Source organism: Bolinopsis microptera, chromosome 11, assembly GCF_026151205.1.
Source record: "Bolinopsis microptera isolate Bmic1 chromosome 11, MBARI_Bmic_1.0, whole genome shotgun sequence".
NCBI lineage: Eukaryota > Metazoa > Ctenophora > Tentaculata > Lobata > Bolinopsidae > Bolinopsis > Bolinopsis microptera.
This window is the reverse complement of record NC_087082.1, coordinates 10,134,097-10,161,114: the sequence shown is the minus strand read 5'-3', so window position 1 is coordinate 10,161,114 and position 27,018 is coordinate 10,134,097. Positions and strand designations below refer to the sequence as shown.

Genomic DNA, 27,018 nt, shown 5'->3' with positions numbered 1-27,018 from the left:
AAATCTTAAAACTTTTCAGTAAGATTTTCATTCTCATATTTGCCACTCGGTTCCGGTTTGAAAAAAGGGAGATTGATTGATATCTGACCGATTCCAGTCCTGCAGCCAAATCACTAGACAGGTTCTCAGTTCCTGAGTTCCTCGTCGTATGTGTGATGCGATTATATCAAATGTGTGGTTAATATACAGCTAAGCGTACGCTATAATTATATAAATCTATAACGTTTGTTTCAAAACATTTTGTAAGTACCTAATATACGGTTCGGCTTTGTATTAGAGATTCCTTAAGGCAAGCTGATCAAGAATAGACGACTTCAAGTCTCCGTCGTACTCCGTTTTATCGATTCGCATCTACCTGGGTATAATACCTTATAATGTTAGTTATACGTACATATAAACTTCACAATATACACTAGGGTGTTCACGATACATCAGAACGGTTTCAAACATCTATAAACTAGATTAATTCTTGAAGGAGTCACCAGCTACCTTACGAGACATATTATACATATACTTCACGACAATCTGTTGTAAAACAGGGGTTCCAAAGAACCCACTTCCCGATACTCCTGAAACTTGACATTTTTTTGCAGTCGATTTGGTCAACATTTCAGATCTCCAACTTAAGGCACCTGAATATGGCAATTTTGGGTTTTTTACTGTATTTCGTATAACAGTGCTGGCGCGTATTTTGCGTAAATTTCTTAAAAACCTCCACATAACTATTTCTTATTCTTGCTATCTTTGACATTGAATTATAATGTTTTGATCTTTAAAAAAACGACTTTCGAAGAGTCCTAATGCCTGGAAAACAGTAAAGGGGGATAATAGTAAAGAAGGTATAATAGTGTTTGTATAAGCTTATACTCTTATATAAGGGCGACGGTCGTGCTTGCCAGCACTGTAATATTGTAAAGTGACATACATTCTCACATAAAGAATATGTAAATGTAAGTTTGTATGTCCAATGTGGTAAAACATAACTCCCTTAAACCGAGTACGCATAGACTTGAATTCGTCTAACAGCATTTAGGTCACCGTAATTACCTTATCGGACCCTATTTGAATGGACATTAATTGAACGCTGGAGGCCCTAGGCCTAGCGTTCATCATAATGTCCGTTCAAATAATGTTCATCGGTTTAAGGTCCGTCCAAATTAAAGTCCGTTGAATTTTTTGCATTTATCTCTATACAATTTTACGGTCAATCTTAGCGTTTCTCATGACCAAGTGACACCAAGCTCAGTAAATATATCGATTCATAACGATATTGGAAACTTCTGGGGTTTACATTTACAAGTTATCGTTATGTATCATTTAATTGTTTATTTATTTAAGCATAATTTCACCCGGGGAAACTTGGTCTTTACTTATACGAATATTACAGTATTACACATTGTACATAGGGTTGCCATTATCGGTACAAAATTTGTTATCGCGATAATCGATAATTTTTTCAAAATTATCGCGATAATATCAGTTATCGGCGATAAATTTGGCAATATAATTGAAGTAATATTTGTATGCACTCTGCATACTTGAATTATGCTCATATGCTATGTTACATCTTGTGCTGATTGCTTTGTTAAAGAATCAACTGCAATATTGATATCTTCTAGCTTGCTGTCAATAAATCAATGCTGTTAAATTCGCACTAAACTGTAATCGTATTATTTGAATTAAATTCGCATACGAATTTTTTAAAAACCTGCCATATTATATGGTAGCGTGGCAATGGTTGGGAGGGGCCTAAGTTGGTGCTCAGCTGACCTCAGACTCTATTGTGAAACAATCCAATCACCAATGAAACGATAAGTTTTCAATGAAACAATAAGTTATATTTTAGATACCTTTAATCATTAAAGATAATGCGGATAGAGCTGCACGGCGCCTCGGCTACTGACTGCGTACTGCAGTTTATAAATATAAATTTGGATTAAAGGGTATCAGTAGTCAATGACTAGACAGGGTTATTGAAAATTACAAAGAATAAAATGGCGTCTGGACTTGGGACCAGCTCATAGTACATTTCATTAATCATAATGCCATCTGAAAACCATTATGCTAGCTAAAAAATGACATTGTTAGGTAAAACGTACTGAAAATTAAAATTAAGATTAACGAGAATTTTGCCGCGGTTAAACCACGCACGATCAATTTTCCCTACGATGTACTTGTACCATTAATTCACTGATTCTTTGGAGTGAAAAGTGTGACTGGAAAAAATTGCACCATATTTACATACTCTGTTTTTTATAAATGAGTGGGATTCGTGCATGGCAAAAATTGATGATTTATCTGACCAACGCAGCGCCGCGCATCAACAATAAATGAATCCAGAAAACTGCGGAAAATAACTTTGCGAAGGAGGAATTTCACTGTAACTAATTAACACATGGCTAGCGTCGCGCGCAGCATAACAAACGCTTCCTATACACATAATTATAGCTTTATAGGGGAGTGGTCTATACTGCGAAGGTGCAGACTTTTGTCATCATCGCAGGTCTATCGGGCCACCTCATATATCCAAACCCGATTACTTATTCCCTACGATCTTTTTGCCTTCGGCAAGAGTAGGGAAAAAAATTGAAAACGAACTGAACTAACAAAAAGAATGACACGTCATGTTTTGATGTTTTGATGTTGTTGTAGCTGAGCTTACTGTCTGATTGTAGCTTTTGTAGGCTGCTATAAAATTAAACCCCTTTGGAATACTGCTAAGGAACGTGATAGAAAATAAGTTGCGGCATTATTTAATATTTTGTAAATAATCCCCGAACAGTTTTAACAATCCTAATCTTTATTCACTTAACCGGTTTGATTTGTTGAGTGAAACTTCGTCTTTGTCTGCACGTGCAAGTCCTCATTATCATCGGTTGTTTTCATTGCGTTGAGTTACATTTCATCGGCTGTATCCTAGGTCGGCATGAACATTTTTGACGCCTGATTGTTAGATATTTCAATATCAAAACTGACATTGATTAACAATATATCTACAGTAGCCTAAAGCAACTGCAAAGAAGCTAAAATGAATATAGCAATAGCTATAATAGTGGCAATGGTGGCACGAGCTCAATCGCTTACTTGTTGGAAATGTATGGACTTAAATTTGGAATCAGGGGTTAAAAATGCCTGTAGCAAATACAGCGTTCAACAGGTATAGCCAGCCTAGCTGCTAGCGTATGAATTTATTCCACTCAATTCTATTTATAATAGGAGGTCGTTCACATATTACGTAATCAGCCGAGGGGGAGGTGGTTTCCAAATGATTACGCTAGTGTAATCTTGATACAATAGCTATGTGTAAAACTGGTTACGGATCGGGGGGGGGGGGGGGGGGGGGGGGGGGGGGGGGGGGGATATCTGTGAACGACCCCTTATAGCATCTAGGGCCAACATTTAGTTAGGTATTATTTATTCGAATGTCTGTTTATTGATTGATTTATATGTGATAAATTGGTGGTAAATAATAAAATTGCCTTTTCTCAGTGTCCGGTCGAGAAAGACGTGTGCGCATCTCTTGAAACGACCTTCTATGAGGGTGACAGGTTCAGCTATATGAAAAGTTATAAATGTTTGACGAAGGCAGATGTGTCATCAGTATTGGATAAATGTAGGGGATTAAAATCTGAATTTGAAAATGCTTTTGACGATTTAAAGGATTATGCCTGTGCAATTGAAACATGCAACTATGGCTTGTGTAACGGACTTATCGTACCAGGTAGGATATATAAATTTGTCAGTATTTATTTGACCAAAACCCATAATCATGGGTGGAGTGGACCGTAACAGTGTCTCTCTCTCCCAAACAAAAGGAAATGATATTAATTCGAATAATTACCGTCCGCAAATGCAAATTGATTATACCGAGAATGAAATCGGTCGCTCGCTTTTCCCATTCATTTACAATTGTAATAGATTAAAAAGATTTGGGCGTGTCCTCACATGTGCAACTTTTCGATTTTCAACTTCGAAACTAGCCTGTTACACAATTTAGACCTTCAGGAAGCAAAATTGAGCTCCAAAACCCAAGGTATGGCCCAACACCAGAAAATACTAAATCACAACTTTTGTGTTTTTATAAACTTATTCTTCAAAAAAGCACTAGCTTCAATAGCGAATACCTTTATGAAGGAGCAAGGTAGGAAACCTTTCTGGTAGATTTTCAGAATTTATTTTGAATTGTAGCTGACGAAGTGAGAGTCTCCACTCAGTGGAGACTCTCACTTCGTCAACTACAATTCAAAATAAATGATTGACCCACTCATAAGAGCAAAAAAAGATTACCAGATTTTCAGAATGTTCGAACAATTATCTAACCTAAAAATGTCCTCAGATTTTGAATACAATTACACCTTGATGGTGTTAAATCGATCTAAAAATGAAAAAGTTGTTATTAACAATTATTTAATTCAGAATATTTCGCAAAATAACTTTGCACAGGCTAGTTAACCTGTTAAGAACGTGGGCGACTTATTGGCGCGCGGGCACGTATGTACGCTCTCACGCACGCTCGCACTCACGGTCGCAGAGCTACCATATCAAAAAAAACCTCACCTGCTAACCCTTGTCCTTGACTCTTTTGTGCCTTCGGCACTTTGAGTCATGGATCGGGAAAAAATGTCCTCAGATTTTGAATAAAATTACTCCTTTGTCATTGATGGTGACGCTTTTCCCATTCATTTACAATTGTAATAGATTAAAAAGATTTGGACGTGTCCTCACATGTGCAACTTTTCGATTTTCAACTTTGAAACTAGCCTGTTACACAATTTAGACCTTCAGGAAGCAAAATTGAGCTCCAAAACCCAAGGTATGGCCCAACACCAGAAAATACTAAATCACAACTTTTGTGTTTTTATAAAATTTTCTAATGACATCAATTGACTGCCAAAGCGTCTATATATATAATTATATATAGATATCCATAGACACAGTGTTTCGTCCTATTTATAGGACTCATCAGTATGGCTCAAATCATCAGGGTTGGTTTTGCCGATGGCGGGAATCGATCCAGCAACCTTTCGATTACTAGACCGGGATATATAATAGATATATTGATAGATAGATATATAATACTAATTGATCACGAAAATCTGTTGTTAAACAGGGGTTTCAGAAAACCCACTTCCTGATACTCCTAAAACTTGAAACTTTTTTTACAGTCGAATTGGTCAGCGGTCTAGACGCCCTGCAAAGTTTCAGATCTCTAACTCAATTTTAACGTGGTTTTTAAGGCACCTGAATATGGCGATTTTGGGTTTTTACCAAAAATGAAATTCGTATAACATTAACAGTGCTGGCGCGTATTTTGCTCAAATTTCTTAAAAACCTCCACGAAATAGAATCTCTAGCCCTCTACCCATGGCCTGACCCCCCTCATACCTACCCCCACTTTGTTTACGACAGCCTCGGATCTTTCATAGACATACAGAACACAGAATCCTTCCCCACCTTCCTCAACTCCCTCACCGAAGACCTCAAATTCACCCTGACAAGTCCTGAGTCCACTTCAGTCTACAGAAAACCCACCCACAACAACCTCTACACCAAGTATTCCTCCTGCACTACCAACTCCTCCAACTCCTCCTGCACTACCAGTACCAACTACCTCCTGCACTACCAACTCCTCCAAGAACGCCGTCATCCAATCCATCACCAGAAGAGCCTACAACATCTGTTCACCTCAACACCTCGAAGACGAACTACAGACTGTCAGACACGTTTGCCTTCAGGACGGCTTCCCTCCCCTCCGCATCACCACCATCATGTACGAGGTTCACCGCAAATCCACCAACCCTCCTCGACACCAATTCTTAGCCTCATTCAACCGATAGACTAAAGATCACGCACTCAGCGTTTCCCTTCCATTCCATCCCTCTCTCTCCAAACCCATTTGCAAGATACTCGGACAACACGACATCAAAGTCACCCACTCATCAGCAACTACTCTCCGCAACCTCCTCACCAAGACCGGACATACCTTTCATTTACAATTGCGATAAATCAAGCAGCACTACGGTACCCAGAAGCAGTACTCGGAAATAAAGATTCGATAAACCTCTGCTAATTGGACACTAACTAGTTATTAACGTCTAATTTATCCCAATTAGTACTAAGTATTGGCTTGAAAGCAACCCTAGGCCTAAGGGGTTTCCAGAATCCAGAGAGTGTCATCGATGTAATAAACCTAAAATTAAACTGATTAAAATTCGTAAGCCGTGAATAAATGGGAAAAGCGAGCGACCGATTCATTATCGGTATCATTTTGTATTTGAAAACGATTTATTCCAATTGATATCATTTCCTTTTGTTTGGGAAACTGAAACCTGTTGCTTTCTCGGAAAGTCGATAAGGCAATGAAAGTATTGTTAAAAGATGTGCTCTACAGAGCAACAGTTGCTAGTGCTCCTTCATAAAGGTAACGAATGTATTTTCAGAAAAGCCTTGGTGGAAAACGGAGCCTACGGAAGCTCCGGACCCTAAAAGTGAGTTAACAAAATCATTGATCAGACCAAGTTCAGTTTATAAAAAAGATTCAAGTCTTTTTATATCTCACTGCTTTAAAATGGGAGGCACGCTTGTTTAATACGGCTGAAGATTTATTATAAACTAATCTCGACTTACTTCAACTTTCTTTATTTACAATTTTTTAAATCTAAGAACAGTTAACTAAAACAGCTTCATACTTGAAGGTGACCGTTGTTGGTAGTTATCATCTCCGCAATGTCTTGTCCTCAGATATACTCCTATAACTCTAGTTTCGTTAAAGCAGATATACAGTAAGATGAAGTATTTTGCTTAATGGCTAGGGTTAGGGCTGAGTCAGATTAGAGGGATAAGCTGATAAAGTTTTGAATATTTTAAATAGTCACTAAGAAACACCTAGAGAACGTGTTAAAGTATAAGTCAAGTGATTGTCGAGTGAATAAGAGTGTAACTTTTGATCTCAATAGTTGAATAAGTTTATCGAGTGACGCAGGTTGAGCAAAACAACAGTTTTGGACAAAATATTAGTTTTATGACGACAATGAACTGCCACAATTATTTATAAAAACTGTTATCTAACTGAGTGGTCTAGTTAGTCACGAAATCATCATGTTATGTTTCTAACCCTGTACAATGCATCAAGTGTTGCAAATTGTTGCCTCAGGTGCCTCAGCGCCTCAAAACTGGTTTTTAAAGGGCCTCAAAGTCGTGCCTTCGGTGCCTCAGTGCCTCAAAGCGTCACAAGGTTATCTGAAGAAACTCCAACGGGAGACGATTGTGTTGATAAAGCAGATTCAACCACTGAAAAATCATATAGTTTCTCAAACAGTTATACTTATAGTTATACTGCGTTATTAACACTGTCCACTGATCACTACTCTCTAGGTCGCCTTTACCGCGCCTGATTCACAGATACCCGATTTAATACGCCCCAATTTACTGCAAACCCCAATATACCTCACTATTGTAAGCGAGAAACTGTTCTTGTTTTTGCTATAACAATGTTTTCTAAAAAGAATAACCAATGGATTAACTCCCGCTCCAGATTGTATAAGTATTGAAAATGATGGATCAGAGTACAGGGGAAAGGTAGCTGTCACAAAATCAGGACGCAAATGCCAGAGATGGGACTCTCAATCACCTAACACACAGAATTTTGGATCCAAGCAGGAGTAAATTTTTTCGTTGCTTTTTAAGCTGTTCTACACTTCTAAAGTTATTCAAAAGTCTTTTTGTTGCTTCTTATTTGGATTTATTCTTTTTTATGTTTGAGACCATCATGGTAACTTTGCAGATGGTATATTGTTACTTATCACTCTGTTTACCCCCATAACACTTTTAATCTATATGATTATAATATATACATTGAAAATGCACATCATTGACTATTTTAGGAAAAGACCTCATCATAAAAACATTTTCAGATACACTAGATTAGGACTGCAAGAGAACTATTGCAGAAATCCAGACGGGTAAGTTTTCAATATCTGGTATTGTTCCATAATTATTGTCATCAAGTCGAGCACAAGGTATGGGCACAAACATTTATAAAATAAATCTACAAAAAACTGCAATGAAGATGGATTTGGAAATATAATTGATTTATGAAATTTCTTTTCTGAAATATTCCATTGTAACATATGTCATAATTTTCCTCAGTGGCTCAGGCCCCTGGTGTTATAATGGAGAGGGAACTGTGCCTCGATGGGAGTACTGTGATACATGTGGTAATTAACTGTGGTGACTTTTTTGCACAAGGTTTTTGCCATTGAATCGAGTTAAATAAGTTATTGTAACTTGTAATAAGTTGTTTGTTTGTGATTATTTTACTATATAAGTATATACTAGCAGGAACCCGTATAATATAACCCTAAACGGTGTCAAGACTCAATACACTACTTTAACGCGACTTTCCGCAAAAAACCGTAAAAGATATACAACTGAAACTTTTTTGGTTGGGTCAAAAGCTTTAATGGTCTCCAAATCAGCATGAAAAAATAAAAAATTGGCCAAGGAATAATGATTCTAGAGCCGAAAATTTGGACCCCCAAGTGGTGTCAAAAACGCCAATTAAATAGGTAATAATTATTTTAGTGTATTGTCATTGAGTCTTGACACCGTTTAGGGTTACTAGCAGGAACCCATTTAACCCTAAAAGTGTTATTTTTATGAAACAAGCTTAATGAACTACCGACTGATAAAATTCAGCAAGTCAAAACAAATAAAATTATGATATCAGCCGATAAACTCGCGGCTGATTATTTAATAGTTTGACACTGAATGGTAAATACTAAATAGCGAATACATAGTTGAAAACAGATGTTACTTTACATTTACATTTACATGAGCAAATAAGATTGCGGCATGTCGAGTAAGCATCAAAATTTATTAGTTTATGTTAGACACAAATAATAGTAATACAATGAGACAGAACATTATATAACATTCAATAAAGTTGGCATACGATACAATAATTATAGGACGTGACATGATGTGCGCATTGTTAATATATAACACGAAACAAAACCGCGCAAAATATGATGTGGTCTACAAGTGACTATACAACCAAACCGCAAATCGACGTAAACTCAGTGAAGGCGAAACGTCAGAATCTGACGCTTTTTTGAAAAAAGCTGCCGTTATTTGTTTCTCCGGCAAAATATTCGCATCGGTCATATTTGGTCTATCACTATGTGATGATTAATTTAAGTTATGGTTATACTTATATTTAAAATGTTTATATCTAATGGTCGAATAAATATTTGCAGGTCATCAGTAAGCCAGTCAACTAAAAAGGAGCTGATGTACAAGAAGTTCAAACGAAAAGGATTATATAATTTAAATTTAGTGACTGAAAGCAACTGGACTGTTTAAGTTTTTTTTGAACTTCATTGTTTTCATATTATAAAGTCTTTATGCATATAATTTTTTGGAGCATCAAACGTCTTTAAATCAGGATATACGCATATTATTATTGTATATGTTTACTAGTATGTTATTTAATAACGGGAGATACTCGTAAAATATGTATTTCAAATATTCAAGAACGTCGACGATTTCAACTCGGCGCGTTTTGGTAATAGTATATTATAAACCTACAAGTACAATATGTTATACTACCTTATGATATATTTAATTTGTCTTAAAACTGCATCATTGTTTTGAGTGGGGTAAACCATGGTTCTAAATCAAATTATTCAGACTTCAGGTTGTTAAGTTTATTAAGTTAATAGGCCACACCCTATTTTACGCTCACAGTAGCAGTTTAAACTTAATTAATCCACCTCTTAAACACCGGGGTGGAAGTTGTATAGTCGGGAATGTTATAACCAGCTCCTTCATCCTTGATTACTAACTTTGAGGTAACTTTTTGATGTTGTTGTAGCTGAGCTTACTGTCTGATTGTAGCTTTTGTAGGCTGCTATAAACCCCTCTGGGATACTGCTAAGGAACGTGATAGAAAATAAGTTGCGGCATTATTTAATATTCTGTAAATAATCCCCGAACAGTTTTAACAATCCTAATCTTTATTCACTTAACCGGTTTGATTTGTAGAGTGAACCTTCGTCTTTGTCTGCACGTGCAAGTCCTCATTATCATCGGTTGTTTTCATTGCGTTGAGTTACATTTCATCGGCTGTATCCTAGGTCGGCATGAACATTTTTGACGCCTGATTGTTAGATATTTCAATATCAAAACTGACATTGATTAACAATATATCTACAGTAGCCTAAAGCAAAGAAGTTAAAATGAATATAGCAATAGCTATAATATTGGCAATGGTGACAGGAGCTCAATCGCTTACTTGTTGGAAATGCGTGGACGCAAATTTGAAATCAGGGGTTAAAAATGCCTGTAGCAAATACAGCGTTCAACAGGTATAATAGCCAGCTAGCTGCTAGCGTATGATTTTATTCCGCTCAATTCTATTTATAAATATAATAGGAGGTGATCGTTCACATATTACGTAATCAGCCGAAGGGGAGGTGGTTTCCAAATGATTACGCTAGTGTAATTTCTCAATTTTGATACACTAGCTAGTATGTGTAAAACTGATTACGGATCGGGGCTGGGGGGTGGGGGGTCAAAAAAGTGATTACGTAATAATATGTGAACGACCCCTTATAGCATCTAGGGCCAACATTTAGTTAAGTATTATTTATTCGAATGTATGTTTATTGATTGATTTATATGTGATAAATTGGTGGTAAATATGAAATAATAAAATTGCCTTTTCTCAGTGTCCGGTCGACAAAGACGTGTGCGGATCTCTTGTCACGACCTTCTATGAGGGTGACAAGTTCAGCTATATGAAAAGTTATAAATGCATGAAGAAGGCAGATGTGTCATCAGACTTGGCTAAATGTAGGGGATTAAAATCTGAATTTGAAAATGCTTTGGACGATTTAAAGGATTATGCCTGTGCAATTGAAACATGCAACTATGGCTTGTGTAACGGACTTATCGTACCAGGTAGGATATATAAATTTGTCAGTATTTATTTGACCAAAACCCATAATCATGTGTAGAGTGGACCGCAACAGTGTCTCTCTCTACCAAACAAAAGGAAATGATATTAATTCGAATAATTACCGTCCGCAAATGCAAATTGATTATACCGAGAATGAAATCGGTCGCTCGCTTTTCCCATTCATTTACAATTGTAATAGATTTGGGCGTGTCCTCACATGTGCAACTTTTCGATTTTCAACTTCGAAACTAGCCTGTTACACAATTTAGACCTTCAGGAAGCAAAATTGAGCTCCAAACCCAAGGTATGGCCCAACACCAGAAAATACTAAATCACAACTTTTGTGTTTTTATAAAATTTTCTAATGACATCAATTGACTGCCAAAGCGTCTATATAATATATATATAATTATATATAGATATCCATAGACACAGTGTTTCGTCCTATTAGGACTCATCAGTGTGGCTCAAATCATCAGGGTTGGTTTTGCCGATGGCGGGAATCGATCCAGCAACCTTTCGATTACTAGACCGGGATATATAATAGATATATTGATAGATAGATATAATATATAATGTATAATACTAATTGATCACGACTATTAATCTGTTGTAAAACAGGGGTTTCAGAAAACCCACTTCCTGATACTCCTAAAACTTAAAACTTATTTTACAGTCGAATTGGTCAGCGGTCTAGACGCCCTGCAAAGTTTCAGATCTCTAATTCAATTTTAACGTGATTTTAAGGCACCTGAATATGGCGATTTTGGATTTTTACCGAAAATGAAATTCGTATAACATTAACAGTGCTGGCGCGTATTTTGCGCAAATTTCTTAAAAACCTCCACATAACTATATCTTATTCCTGTCATCTTTGTTATTGAATTAGAATGTGTTGAATTAAAAATAATCCTGCTGAACGACTTTCAATGAGCCTTAATGCTTAACAAAACAGTAAAGGGGTATAATAGTATGGGAGGTGAAAAAGCATCGGTCATGCTTGCAGCACTATGATATAGTTAAGGGGAGATACACCAAAACCGTTTTTGCTCCGAACATCAATTTTATTTTATATTATTTTTAAATAGACAAAAAGAATAAGATTGTACACCTTCAAAAATTTTTAAAAATATTCCCTCATCGAGAAAAAAAATATTTTTCTTTTTCGAAAATTTTTAAAATTTGGAGAAGTCTGTCACTGTAATACCGATAGTTCGGCCATTTAAAAAGTTTTTTGGCTGATTTTTTTACTGAACATTACTTACACTCCGTACTAGAAGCCATTGAAAGGATTATATAATTGAACAATAAATTACCAAGTTACAGACCGAACAAGGTGAAAAAAGAAAAATAGGGATTTTTGCCTACCACCAAAGTTGTACATTTCACCACCCGCCCAGGTCATCAGATATCGCTTCAAAAATTCTTGTGAGTGTAGTTGATGATCATGGCAAGCTTTTTGGAACCGGATTTCTCTCAATTTTGAGTTTTAAGCTATGCAATGTGGCCTCAAACGACTTAGTAAAATTCATCGTAAAAAAGGGTTAAAAAGGCAGATTTAAGGCTTAAAATGCCTATAACTCAAAAAGTATCAGTTTTTTTGAAATAATTTTTACAGGATCGTAATCAGCTTGGTAAGACGAATCTTTTAGTACGACATTTATAATATTCAAAGCCACAAAATTTGTAAAAAAATGTGTACAATTTGTACAAAATTTATACAAGGGGGGACCCTTGTGTTCGAGCTAGAAAATTATTTAAGACAATTTGTCTTCTAAAAGCACTTATTTGGTACTAAAAGATTCGTCTTACCAAGCTGATTACGATCCTGTAAAAAGTATTTCAAAAAAACTGATACTTTTTGAGTTATAGGCATTTTAAGCCTTAAATCTGCCTTTTTAACCCTTTTTTACGATGAATTTTACTAAGTCGTTTGAGGCCACATTGCATAGCTTAAAACTCAAAATTGAGAGAAATCCGGTTCCAAAAAGCTTGCCATGATCATCAACTACACTCACAAGAATTTTTGAAGCGATATCTGATGACCTGGGCGGGTGGTGAAATGTACAACTTTGGTGGTAGGCAAAAATCCCTATTTTTCTTTTTTCACCTTGTTCGGTCTGTAACTTGGTAATTTATTGTTCAATTATATAATCCTTTCAATGGCTTCTAGTACGGAGTGTAAGTAATGTTCAGTAAAAAAATCAGCCAAAAAACTTTTTAAATGGCCGAACTATCGGTATTACAGTGACAGACTTCTCCAAATTTTAAAAATTTTCGAAAAAGAAAAATATTTTTTTTCTCGATGAGGGAATATTTTTAAAAATTTTTGAAGGTGTACAATCTTATTCTTTTTGTCTATTTGAAAATAATATAAAATAAAATCGATGTTCGGAGCAAAAACGGTTTTGGTGTATCTCCCCTTAATGTCAAATGCGGAATCCTATTCATTTCACAGCCTCTGCAGTGTCACAACATTTTTCCCAAGTGTCTCAAAGTGGTGCTTCAAGTGCCGCGAATTGGTGCCTCAAGTGTCTCAGTGCACAGTGCCTCAATGCGTAACAAGGTTGTCTCTCCACTTTACTCAATTTTGGTTTAAAAACATGTATAAAGTCAGGCTTCAAATTGCAAGATGTGCTTGATCACAGTGCTGGCAAGCATGACCGTCAATATTACACTCACCATACTATTTACCCCCTATACTATTATACAACTCTACCCAATTTATATGGGTAATTTTGGTAAAACATAATTTCTTTTTGGTTGATATTAGAGTATTACGGTCCTAGACAAAGTCGAATGTAAAACTAAGAACTTCATTATTCATTAATATAAAGGGGGTAATTTTCTAAATTACTGACTGGATATACCACTCTTTACTCATAATCATTCAAGTTGGCATTAAATTCATATATAATGCCATTTAACTGTCGTGAGAAAGCAGAATCCAATCGAATTCACGCATGAGCAAAATTCTCACATTTCGTATGTTTAAACATTGAGCGAACGTTAATATGTGCATCCAATATTGAATCGCCGTACTAGGCGTAAATTTTATTATAAATCAAGAGGCTTGCATATAATGAACATATTGACACGGGTGCAGAGTTGAGTCTGTACGGAACCTAGTAGTTTCAGATCCTTGTTTAACTTGCCGTACAGCAAGGTCATCCACTACTTTAGCCCGGCGAGGCACATAACTCCCTCTACAACTCCATATCAAATGTTTCATATTATATACTAGCCAAGTTCACAAGATATATCCTTGTGTTTGAGAAGAGCTCGTTAGAACTGCTTCTTTTCCCTTCAGTATCCCACAGTCTCTCGAGTTTCGTAACTGCCAGAGAACTCTCTTAAACAATTACTAGACTCGGTGATTATAAATCAAGAGGCTTGCATATAATGAACATATGTGTGTAGTTCTTGCAGTGCTGCACGCCGCCGGTTTTTTTCAAAACGGTTTTTTTCAAGACGGCGGCGGCGTGGTTAAGAACGACGGCGGTGGCGTAATCGGCGTGAGGTCACGTGATTTCGCAGATAAAATTTTCCTCTAGAATAATGCCATGTGTAAAGCAATTTTCAACAGTTTTAATTTTGACACGAGGCTTGTAATATCGAGTAGTATATACATAGTATAAACAGGTTCACGCCGGGTACGTCGTTTCTAAACGGCGGCGGCGTGGCTGAAAAATAATCGGCGCGGCGTTCGGCGGCGGCATGCAGCATTGAGTTATTGTATATTTAATAAGCATGCAAAGTTTCAAAACATTTCAAGAATAACCTAATGTCCTAATAACCACAAGGCACAACGGGAATTTTTTGATAAGATCGTGAAAATAGTAATTTTCACTGATTTTAGTGATTTTCTATCGATTTGGGCGTGTCCCCACGTGTACAAGTTTCCAATTTTCAACTTCTAAACTAGCCTAATACACAATATAGACCTATAGAAAGCAGAACTGAGCTCTGCAACCCTAGAGATGGCTCAACACCAGAGAACACTAAATCACAAAATTGACGTTTTTATAAAATAATTCTTCAAAAAAACACTAACTTCAATGGCAAATATCTTTATGGAGGAGCAAGACCATGGGCTCCCCCTCATCGTAGAACTAGCAGAAATATGCCTTGCCGAAATAGAATCCCTAGCCCTCTACTCATGGCATGACCCCCTCATACCTACCCCCACTTTGTTTACGACAGCCTCGGATCTTTCAGAGACATACAGAACACAGAATCCTTCCTCACCTTCCTCAACTCCCTCACCGAAGACCTCAAATTCACCCAAGAACACCCTTCTTCCAACGGAACCCTACCTCTCCTCGACGTCCTCATCCACCCTGACAAGTCCTGAGTCCACTTCAGTCTACAGAAAACCCACCCACACCAACCTCTACACCAAGTATTCCTCCTGCACTACCAACTCCTCCAACTCCTCCTGCACTACCAACTACCTCCTGCACTACCAACTCCTCCAAGAACGCCGTCATCCAATCCATCACCAGAAGAGCCTACAACATCTGTTCACCTCAACACCTCGAAGACGAACTACAGACTGTCAGACACGTTTGCCTTCAGGACGGCTTCCCTCCCCTCCGCATCACCACCATCATGTACGAAGTTCACCGCAAATCCACCAACCCTCCTCGACACCAATTCTTAGCCTCATTCAACCGATAGACTAAAGATCGCGCACTCAGCGTTTCCCTTCCATTCCATCCCTCTCTCCAAACCCATTTCCAAGATACTCGGACAACACGACATCAAAGTCACCCACTCATCAGCAACTACTCTCCGCAACCTCCTCACCAAGACCGGACATACCTTTCATTTACAATTGCGATAAATCAAGCAGCACTACGGTACCCAGAAGCAGTACTCGGAAATAAAGATTCGATAAACCTCAGCTAATTGGACACTAACTAGTTATTAACGTCTAATTTATCCCAATTAGTACTAAGTATTGGCTTGAAAGCAACCCTAGGCCTAAGGGGTTTCCAGAATCCAGAGAGTGTCATTGATGTAATAAACCTAAAATTAAACTGATTAAAATTCGTAAGCCGTGAATAAATGGGAAAAGCGAGCGACCGATTCATTATCGGTATCATTTTGTATTTGAAAACGGTTTATTCCAATTGATATCATTTCCTTTTGTTTGGGAAACTGAAACTTGTTGCTTTCTCGGAAAGTCGATAAGGCAATGAAAGTATTGTTAAAAGATGCGCTCTACAGAGCAACAGTTGCTAGTAGTCCTTCATAAAGGTAACGAATTTTTTTTTGGAAAACAAAATTAGATATATACAGAATAGTATTACAGGTTATATATTATGAACATCATCATTGCAAAAATAAAACCCAGTCCATGGGACTGAAAAAATTAGTTGACTTTCGATTCGAAAGAGTTAAATTCTAAATCATCCATGTTAGATAATTCGTAAGTTTTGTTTGAGGTATTTCTTGATCCTCTAATACACAATAAAATTAATTTCCTAATTAAAAATGATAAGTTACAGTTATAAAGGTAACGAATGTATTTTCAGAAAAGCCTTGGTGGAAAACGGAGCCTACGGAAGCTCCGGAGCCTGATGGTGAGTTAACAAAATCATTGATCAGACCATGTTCAGTTTATAAAAAAGATTCAAGTCTTTTTATATCTCACTACTTTAAAATGGAAGGCACGCTTGTTTAATACGGCTGAAGATTTATTATAAACTAAACTCAACTAATTTTCATTACATTTCAACTTTCTTTCTTTAAAATAAAAAAAAATCTAAAAACAGTAAACTAAAACAGCTTCATACTTAAACGTGACCCTCGTTGGTAGTTATCATCTCAGCAATGTCTTGTCCTCAGATATTATACTCATATAACTCTAATTTCGTTTAAAGCAGACATACAGCAAGATGAAGTATCTTGCTTAATAGTTAGGGCAGGGCTGGAGTCAGATTAGAGGGATAAGCTGATAAGGTTTTGAATAGTCACTAAGAAACACAAAGAGAACGTGTTAAAGTAATTCACGTGATTGTCGAGTGAATAAGATCAAGAGTGTAATAAGAGTGGTTTGGTTAGTCACGAAATCAAGCCATTAATCATCATGTTATGTTTCTAACCCTGTACGATGCATCAAGTGTTGCAAATTGTTGCCTCAAATTTGTGCCGCCATTGCCGCAGTGCCTCAAAGCGTCACAAGGTTATTTGTTTCTTGATTTAACCATTCGTAAATTACACACACACGCACACAATTGTTGCATCAGTTACCTCAGGGCCTAAAACTGCAGGTGCCTCAAGGGCCACACACACACACACACACACACACACACACACACACACACACACACACACACACACACACACACACACACACACACACACACACACACACACACACACACACACACACACACACACACACACACACACACACACACACACACACACACACACACACACACACACACACACACACACACACACACACACACACACACACACACACACACACACACACACACACACACACACACACACACACACACACACACACACACACACACACACACACACACACACACACACACACACACACACACACACACACACACACACACACACAATATTTACTATTCGAGATTTCAAATAAAAACAACATGATGACTGTCATCTCAAGACTTTATCTGTACACGGGGTCATCATAAAAATGCTCTGACTCTGATGCACAAGATAACTTACATGCCTGGCCTCCTGCCGTCGTCGATAAAAGACTTATTTCCTTCTGATATACCAAAGTATGGCACGTCTTATCACTAAATCTACGCGCTAGTGTTCTCTATAAAGGTCCTATATTAGCTATAATTACCGAGCACAACATTAGTCGCATAACTTGCCCATCTAGCATTTTCTCAATAAGCATTTATAAGAAATCGGCAAAGCGTGTAATGATAGAATTACAAAGCTCAGGAAACGATGAAGAATGGCCACCTTTTCTGTTACATAATTTACCTCAATAAATCAACTAACGAGAATAACCTAAAGAATATTGAATAAGTAAAACTAGACGGTTAGCACACTAGTCACTATCAACCATATGCCACATTTTTCACTGCCCATTCACTGTCATATTGATAGCGCTAGCAGGTGCTACTGCACTGATAAGGTATGGGCTCAGTTATTCTTATTTGTTTTAAGTTCAAACAAGAGCACTATACTGATACAGAGTACTATACCATCGACTCTGCACTGCCCACTGATCGTTAATCTGACACAAGCAGATTATAAAACAGTGCGTGTGATCATCTGTCGTATCAAATAAAATTATTTGTCGGGTTCTTTTGCGATAGTCAAAACGCGACAACTAGCGCTGGATGGCGACAACTAGCGCTATCCAGCGCTAGTTGTCGCCATCCAGCGCTAGTTGTCGCTATCCAGCGCTGGATAACGCTGGCCAGCGCAAAATATATATGTTCGATAATTGTCGCTATCCAGCGCTAGTTGTCGCCATCCAGCGCTAGTTGTCGCCATCCAGCGCTAGTTGTCGCTATCCAGCGCTAGTTGTCGCTGGCTATGCGACACTGTCGCACGCGATAGTTTGCGATGGCCAGCGCAACTGGCCATCGCAGAAAACAGTTCGATAACTAGCGCTGGATAGCGACAACTAGCGCTGGATAGCGACAACTAGCGCTGGCCAGCGCTAAGCGATAGCCAGCGCTGGCCAGCGCTGGCCATCGATATCCAGCGCAAAATTTTTGCGCTATTACTCGTCAGCTAGCGCTAGCCAGCGCTAACCAGCGCTAGCCAGCGTTAGCCAGCGCTAGCCAGCGTTAGCCAGCGCAATGTATCAAAATCATATAGTTATACTTGCGATATTACTCGGATGATGATTAATCACTTTACAGTTTACACTCGACTGTCACGTGACTTTTTTAACCCATTCTCTGACTCTAGCTGGTTCTGAACGACTTTTCGAAACCCTAACCCTCTAATCTGATCCCAACCCTAACCCTAACCCAATCCTTAACAAAAACATATGCTGAAACCCTAACCCTAACGAGAAATTAGACTAACTTCCTTATACGGTCATATCACGTGATCGATACAGTTTTTCGCCAATATCTCGTCAGAAGAGCATTTTAACCCTATGTCATGGAGGTTGATTCGGAATTAGCGTCCGAAAATACATTGCATCGATTGAAGTTGGTTACAACCATCGGGGGCCCTTTTAGAACAATCTCGAAGATCGACTGTAGAGTGATTTAGCACGCTCAATATTAGTATTACTCGTCAGCCAGCGCTGGCCAGCGCAATATAGTTGCGATATTACTCGTCAGCTAGCACTGGCCAGCGCTGGCCAGCGCTAGCTGACGAGTAATAGCGCAAAAATTTTGCGCTGGATATCGATGGCCAGCGCTGGCCAGCGCTGGCTATCGCTTAGCGCTGGCCAGCGCTAGTTGTCGCTATCCAGCGCTAGTTATCGAACTGTTTTCTGCGATGGCCAGTTGCGCTGGCCATCGCAAACTATCGCGTGCGACAGTGTCGCATAGCCAGCGACAACTAGCGCTGGATAGCGACAACCAGCGCTGGATGGCGACAACTAGCGCTGGATGGCGACAACTAGCGCTGGATAGCGACAATTATCGAACATATATATTTTGCGCTGGCCAGCGTTATCCAGCGCTGGATAGCGACAACTAGCGCTGGATGGCGACAACTAGCGCTGGATAGCGCTAGTTGTCGCCATCCAGCGCTAGTTGTCGCGTTTTGACTATCGCAAAAGAACCATTTGTCGCTATGTTAATAAATCATGATTTGCAAGTTTTAATTTTTAATTTTTTTTTTAAATGAGTAAACGTAAAAGGTTACATCATAATTTTCAATTTTCATATTCACGTATATTAAATAAATTTATATTGTTATGTATCATATGATTTTGTAAATATTGGCCGGTGTACAAAAACCGGTCCCCAAACAAACAAACTGTATCCATCTTTCATCTTTCAGCGAATTATCAACTTATAGACTCTGATGACAGGCAGGCCTCTCAAAGTAGTACCCCATATGACCACGGCGATGCAGCAAGAGCAATTGATGGCAACAGAGCTAGTAGTTATCCCCAAGGGTAAGTTACGCTTTGTAACTCTTCCAATGATCGATTAAAATCGCCACTATCTCACCAGTCACTATCCCTGGGCGCTAAAATGAGTCAAATTAGCACTGAACAAATGAACAATTCTTCAATATTTTTGCATGAAATTTTCAGAATAAAGGTCTATTTGCATTTTGATGCTTATGAGATGCAATACGCACAATTTTGGGTCACTAAAATGATTCAGATTAGCACTAAACAATTCTTCAATATTTGTGCATGCAATTTTCGGAATGAAGGTCTATTTTCATTTGATGCTTATTCCATGTTAAAATTTGAATCAGGTATTGGAAAAGTTTCTAAGTTTCTAACTCTGTATTGGCTTTCAGCTCTTGCACTCATACCTACAGAACAAACTTCGGAGAGCGTGCCTGGTGGCAAGTATCTCTTGGAGGGACTAAACCTTTGCAATTTAACTGCAATAGTCAAGTCCCAGCCGTAGGCACGGGTTACACTAGTATTATATAATATGTTAAACTCATTACTTCACCATGGCTGGATTCACAGTTAAAACTCTTTCAGTTCCTGTACACATACAAGTGATGGAGGCGCTCAATGGTGGAAGGTCAACCTAGGAGCACAATAAAAAGTGCACTATGTCGTTATCTACAACAGAATGGACTGTTGTGGAGACAGACTTGATGGAGCTCAGGTTGGTCATAACTCATATATAGGGGGGGGGGGGGGGGGGGGGGGGGGGGCAAAAGTCACTACCCATACGTTGGCCTTAATAGCTCAATCACTGAGTGCCCAATTGTAATAATTCCTTTTTGGTATGACTTGCTACCACCACTGGTTCGTGGAATTTGTCGAATCAAAAATATTCGTGTTCATTTTCTTCAAATGAAGGTTCATTTTCGCATTTATTAGATAGTTTGGATAGTCGGATCGAGCCAAATTTTATTGAATGGTGTTTGGCCATTCGAATTACGTTTGTCTTGAAAAAATGAGAGTTCTAGCTTCTCAGATGACCGAGATATGTAGCATAACGAGTACAGTTTGTTATTACGTGTGATCAGGTGATTCAGATTGGGTTGAGGCTAGATCAGCATTATGGGAATCTTGCAGAGAGCCCAAGTACGGTGTTGTAATTGGGTAATCATTGAGTACCCAATCAATTTTGCTGACGAGATAAACAAATTGCTTGATAACTTCGTCATTTTAAATCGAGTTCAGGGGATTACTAGCTACAAGTAGAGCACCTAAAATCTGGGTTTTGAGCATGTTCAGGGTATTTGGCTAAATTGGGCCTAATTTGGACCAAATATGGGCGTGGCTGCCCCGCGGGCACCGTTTGGCGGTTGGGGTCGGGGACCCCCTCAAAAGTTTGGTCACTCGTCTTAGTTTGTTGGTCAATTGCTATCTCGAAACCAAGTTTCACAAAAAAATCAGGGTGAACGCGAAAAAATATTTGGGGTACCCTTTTTTGCTTCAGGGGGGCGCAAAAAGGTGTAGGGGGGGGCGAGAAAAAAAGTAGGGGGGGGGGGACACACAAAATTTTAGGGGGGGCAATTTTCGTCACTGAGGGGGGGGGGGGGGGGGGCGCCAACAGGCAAAGTTACGCCACTGTCAGTGACATAAATATGGTGTACGTGTCTTGTAATAGTTACACTTTAATAGTTTAGGCCCCAAAAATTTGAGCAGAGTGGGAATTTGTGATTTTGTGTGTTCGTATAGTTTATGGCGTGATTAACGGGCAAGTTTCCATAAACGATATTTTATGATCGGCGCCGATAATCGCTTATTGAGCGCTTTTTCGGCGCTTTTTTTTTAAAAAACCGTTTACAATCGCTTTTTTTACGATTATAAACGGTTCAAAAAAAATCGCTTATAATCGACTATAATTGGTGTCATAATTCAAAAAAGCGCTTTTAGGGCCGGGATACATCAGGTCTTCTAACTAGCGGGCTGTGCGGGCCTGCTAGCGCAAATATAGCCCGCTGGTGGATATAAAACACGGCGGTGGTATAAGACCCAGTATGGGTACTGACTTTTGGCCCCCCCTGTACAAGTAAATTATAGAGCTAAGCTATTAGTCCTGTATGCAATTGTACCATCGCTTTTTCGATTTTTGTCACTTCAATTTAATTTTCATTTACACATTATTGATTATAATATAATATATATCAGAGCAGACTGGTGTCAAAGTAGAACTGATGAAGCAAAGTTTTGCTCAAACATATAATAGTTCTTCTCAGTTTTTCCAGATACGATTAAATATGTTATTTTAACAAATTTAAAGTTCCTTACAACAACACAGATATCCAATAGAGGTATTTAAGGGAGGAAAATTATTGTAAGCTTATTAACTATATCAATAACCCCACCATTTTTAAGGTTGAAGCCTTTAGTGGAAGCAATTTGGTTAAACAGTGTGGTAAAATAGACTATGGAAGCGGAAAATACTTATACACCATCGAATGCGGGGATGTAATCGCAGACATGATTAAAATCACTCAAACTTCTGGCGATGCCTTAACTCTTTGCGAGGTGGAAACTTATGGCGAAAAAGGTAAACTAAAATATAATCATCTTACCATTACACATGCTTGATTATTTGAAATTTAAAGTTTATCATTTCAGAATATCTATACCTCCTGTCTTATTACTTACCTTATTATATCGGACCTTATTTGTACGGACATTAAATGAACGGACATAATTATTATCGGACATTAATATGAACGCTAGTTAAGGCATTCAAAACCATCAAAAATCCGATTTTTTTTTTCATTTTTAAAAACTTTTTTATTTCAGCAAATGATTTTTAAATCCATTTTTTATACAGTAAGTAAGAAAAGCAGTCGTTAGGCAGTAAAAATGTTAAAATATTTGTACATGATCAGTGTCTAATATCACATATCATCTTCTTCAAATGGGTTTTTGAAGGATCATATCGACAAAAACTACGTCGTATACGACAAAAATGGTAAAGTCGAAAAAGGGTGAAAAAGAAACTGAACTGTGTACTGTGTACTGAAGAACTTAGTGATACAGAGTCACAAACTCTGGATCTGATGTTATTGAAATTCCTGAATAATATGCATTGCAGCTTAATCTGTAATGCTCTCATGACGGGGTAGACTAAATTTGTCGTTCATAAGGTAAATGGAATGGAAAATGGTCTCGAAAAGTCAAAAAATGTGACTAAATTATTGTAGACTAAAAATTTGTGAAATTTGTGACTATAATTATGGTAACCAAAATTATTGTAACCAAAATTATGGTAACCAAATTTATTATGAACCAAATTTATTGGCCATAAGGTAAACAAACGATCTATTAGTTGTACTCATTAATTGTGCTACGATTTTAAATTAAGTACAATGAACTTCACTAATTGTTAAGTTTTAAATGGGACATTGACAGATAACACATGACCATGATACTGAAAGATTAAACAGTAATTAGACGTTTAAAAATGGATCGCCAGTAATTGAGTAAAAAACAGTAAACTAAAACAGCTATATACTTAAAGGTGACCCTTGTTGGTAGCTATATCATCTCAGCAATGTCTTGTCCTCAGACAGCAAGATGAAGTATTTTGCTTATTAATGGCTAGGGTTAGGGCTGGACTCAGATTAGAGGGATAAGCTGACAAGGTTTTGAATAGTCACTAAGAGTAAGAAACACCTAGAGAACGTGTTAAAGTAAGTCACGTGATTGTCAAGTGAATAAAAGTGTAACTTTCGATCTCAATAATAGTTGAATAAGTTTATCGAGTGATGCAGGTTGAGCAAAACAACAAATATGGACTAAATACCTTAAAAACGACAAATTTAGTTTACCATTTCATGTGACTAAATTTTTCGGCGACTAATTTTGAATTAGACCAACATTTTAGTAGAGCATATTATATGAATTAAATTTTATTGAGCTTACATTCTTTATCATATGTTCATGATAAACAGTTAAAATATCGCTAACTGTACAGTGTACACATGGGTCCCTACTGCGTGTAATGGCTCGCCGTTTAGTTGGAACGTTCCCAGATCGAGAATATTCCTCCTTACCAAAATACGCGCGTATCACATGGTGTAAGTTACAGGATCACGAGGTTGATAATTTGTCCGTGTACGTGACCGTTTGGCGCGCAGTGTGCACGTGGACCCATGGGAAATTTCTGATACATGTGTTCCGTTATCTATACGTACACTTCGTTCACTCCCCGTCTTTTGTTACGTTCTACGTTTCTATATAGATTTGTACCTTGAGTTTTGCAGAGTCGTTACAATTTCCGATTTCATTATGAACTTCGACATACCTTCTGCGAAATTGAATAAAAAATAGCTTAGTAATGGAAAAATCAAATAAATGGAATAGAGAATGGTCTCGAAAAGTCAAAAAATGCGACTAAAATTGTTGTAGACTAAAAATTTGCGAAATTTGTGCCCAAAATTATACTAACCAAAATTATAGTAACCAAATTTATTAATTGACGATGTCAATTTATCGCAGCTCGGCGAGGCACAGTAGCGCATCTCGCTACAACCAAATTTATTGTGACCCAAATTTGTTGGCCCTAAGGTATTGGTTTTATGACGACAATGAACTGCCACAGATATTTATAAAACCTGTTTATCGAACTGAGTGGTCTTGATGCAGCAAGTGTTGCAAATTGTTGCATCAGTTGCCTCAGGGCCTCAAACTGCAGGTGCCTCAAAGTGGTGCCTTCAGTGCCTCAGTGCCTCAATGCGTCACAAGGTTATCTGTTTCTTGATTTAACCATTCGTATATTACAGACACATAGACGCACACACACACACACACACACACACACACACACACACACACACACACACACACACACACACACACACACACACACACACACACACACACACACACACACACACACACACACACACACACACACACACACACACACACACACACACACACACACACACACACACACACACACACACACAATATTCATTATTAGAGATTTCAAATAAAATGAACATAATGACTGTCATCTCAAGACTTTATCCATCTTTCAGTGACTATCAGCGAACCTCAACTTATAGACTCTGATGACAGGCAGGCCTCTCAAAGTAGTACCCCATATAACCACGGCGATGCAGCAAGAGCAATTGATGGCAACACAGCTAATGTATATTCTCAAGGGTAAGTTACGCTTTGTAACTCTTCCAAGGATCGATTAAAATCTCACCAGTCACTATCCCTGGGCGCTAAAATGATTCAGATTAGCACTGAACAATTCGCTTTGCAATTTAACTGCAATAGTCAAGTCCCGGCCGTAGGCACGGGTTACACTAGTATTATATAACTAGTGTAACCCGGCCTTCGGCCGGGATTTCACTGCCGCAGTTAAAAAGGGTAGGAGCATTTACCCGTTGAGTCAAAACCCGCATTAGGTGAGCAATTCTATTCGGAGTGCCCTCGCGTATTCAATGGTATCTTAAACAATAGTAATAGTATCTTAAACAATAATCAATAGAAATTAATCCTTAACACCACACCCGCCTATCATATTAATTGTGAACACGCATAACATTGTCGTATGAAAGTATGAACTCTCTCTCTGCAGTCCAAACAGTGCCCCCTCCCCCAATAAGATTATAGTATAGACAGCGAATCTTACACGGGTAACTCAATTACACTAATTATGCAGCTACATATGCGAGCCCCGTAACTCTTACCGTTCTGCTCACATTTTATGTAACATTTGTGGTACAAAACTATCAATTAAACCACTTACCAACGACCGATTTAAAAAACCTTTATCATTTAACTTCGTCAGAGTTTTGTCGGCACTTATATGTTAAACTCATTACTTCACCATGATGGCTGGATTCACAGTTAAAACTCATATTTCAGTTCCTGTACACATACAAGTGATGGAAGCCCTCAATGGTGGAAGGTCGACCTAGGAGCAATTTACAAAGTGAACAAGGTCGTTATCTACAACAGAATGGAGTGTTGTGGAGACAGACTTGATGGAGCTCAGGTTGGTCATAACTCATATACAAGTAAATTATAGAGCTATAAGGTCAGTCCTGTATGCAATTGTACCATCGCTTTTTCAATTTTTGTCTCCTTCAATTTAATTTTCATATACACCATATAATATAATAATCTATATATTAGTGGCAGCCAGGTGTCAAAGTAGAACTGATGAAGCAAAGTTTTGCTCAAACACAGTTCCTTCTTAGTTTTTCCATATACGATTAAATCTGTTATTTTAACACATTTAAAGTTCCTAACTACAACACAGATATCCAATAGAGGTATTTAAGGGAGGAAAATTATTGTAAGCTTATTAACTATATCAATAACCCCACCATTTTTAAGGTTGAAGCCTTTAGTGGAAGCAGTTTGGTCAAAATCTGTGGTAAAATAGACTATCAAAGCGGAAAAGTCTCTTACACCATCGAATGCGGGGATGCAATCGCAGACATAATTAAAATCAGTCAAACTTCTGGGAAACCCTTAACTCTTTGCGAGGTGGAAACTTATGGCGTAAAAGGTAAACTAAAATTCAATCATCTTAACATTATACATGTTTGATTATTTGAAATTTCAAGTTTTTCATTCCAAAATATGTATACATCCTTTTTTATATTACTTATTCAAAAAATGATTTCCAATTTGCAACTTTAATTTCAGTTGAATAAGTGATGTCGGGCTAAAAGAACAGCATGGACGTAGATTAAGATACGATAGTTTAAACCAACGAAAGGGTATAATATTATTATTTGCGTATTTGGAGAGAAAAGACAATTTTTTGAGAAAAGAAAATTTTATTGTTTATCATCAATTCAATGCACAATCAATAAATATATATTCGAATAAATTGGATTTAAAATTAAATGATACATGATACAAGTATGCTTGGGATTTATGATTCAGCATCATATGCCTCATTGCGAAGAATGAAATAGTCCGGAACAAT

The 27,018-nt window shown here is 37.8% G+C and overlaps 3 protein-coding genes across 5 annotated transcripts; all 3 read left to right on the top strand.

Moving 5' to 3' along the window:
• The first annotated feature begins 3,031 nt into the window (after positions 1-3,031).
• On the top strand, positions 3,032-9,615 carry LOC134823121 (plasminogen-like). 3 transcript variants are annotated; one of them, XM_063834464.1, is made up of 7 exons: positions 3,032-3,157; positions 3,490-3,721; positions 6,441-6,488; positions 7,535-7,661; positions 7,914-7,961; positions 8,149-8,216; positions 9,258-9,615. In XM_063834464.1, the coding sequence occupies exons 1-7, from the start codon at positions 3,059-3,061 to the stop codon at positions 9,266-9,268; spliced, it is 633 nt and encodes a 210-aa protein (XP_063690534.1). In that variant the 5' UTR covers positions 3,032-3,058; the 3' UTR covers positions 9,269-9,615. The 3 variants fall into 3 exon arrangements, with proteins under 3 accessions (XP_063690534.1, XP_063690536.1, XP_063690535.1); XM_063834466.1 differs by having other exon boundaries at positions 8,149-8,229; XM_063834465.1 differs by having other exon boundaries at positions 8,149-8,247.
• Positions 9,616-10,254: 639 nt separating this feature from the next.
• On the top strand, positions 10,255-22,485 carry LOC134823619 (uncharacterized). The gene is made up of 5 exons (XM_063835151.1): positions 10,255-10,367; positions 10,731-10,962; positions 16,501-16,548; positions 19,955-20,072; positions 22,437-22,485. Exons 1-5 carry the CDS (start codon positions 10,269-10,271, stop codon positions 22,483-22,485), a joined length of 546 nt encoding a protein of 181 aa, XP_063691221.1. The 5' UTR covers positions 10,255-10,268.
• On the top strand, positions 22,453-26,888 carry LOC134823327 (fucolectin-6-like). Its single transcript, XM_063834753.1, has 5 exons — positions 22,453-22,611; positions 25,103-25,229; positions 25,944-26,073; positions 26,418-26,592; positions 26,733-26,888. The coding sequence occupies exons 1-5, from the start codon at positions 22,542-22,544 to the stop codon at positions 26,738-26,740; spliced, it is 510 nt and encodes a 169-aa protein (XP_063690823.1). The 5' UTR covers positions 22,453-22,541; the 3' UTR covers positions 26,741-26,888.
• The last annotated feature ends 130 nt before the right edge of the window (positions 26,889-27,018 follow it).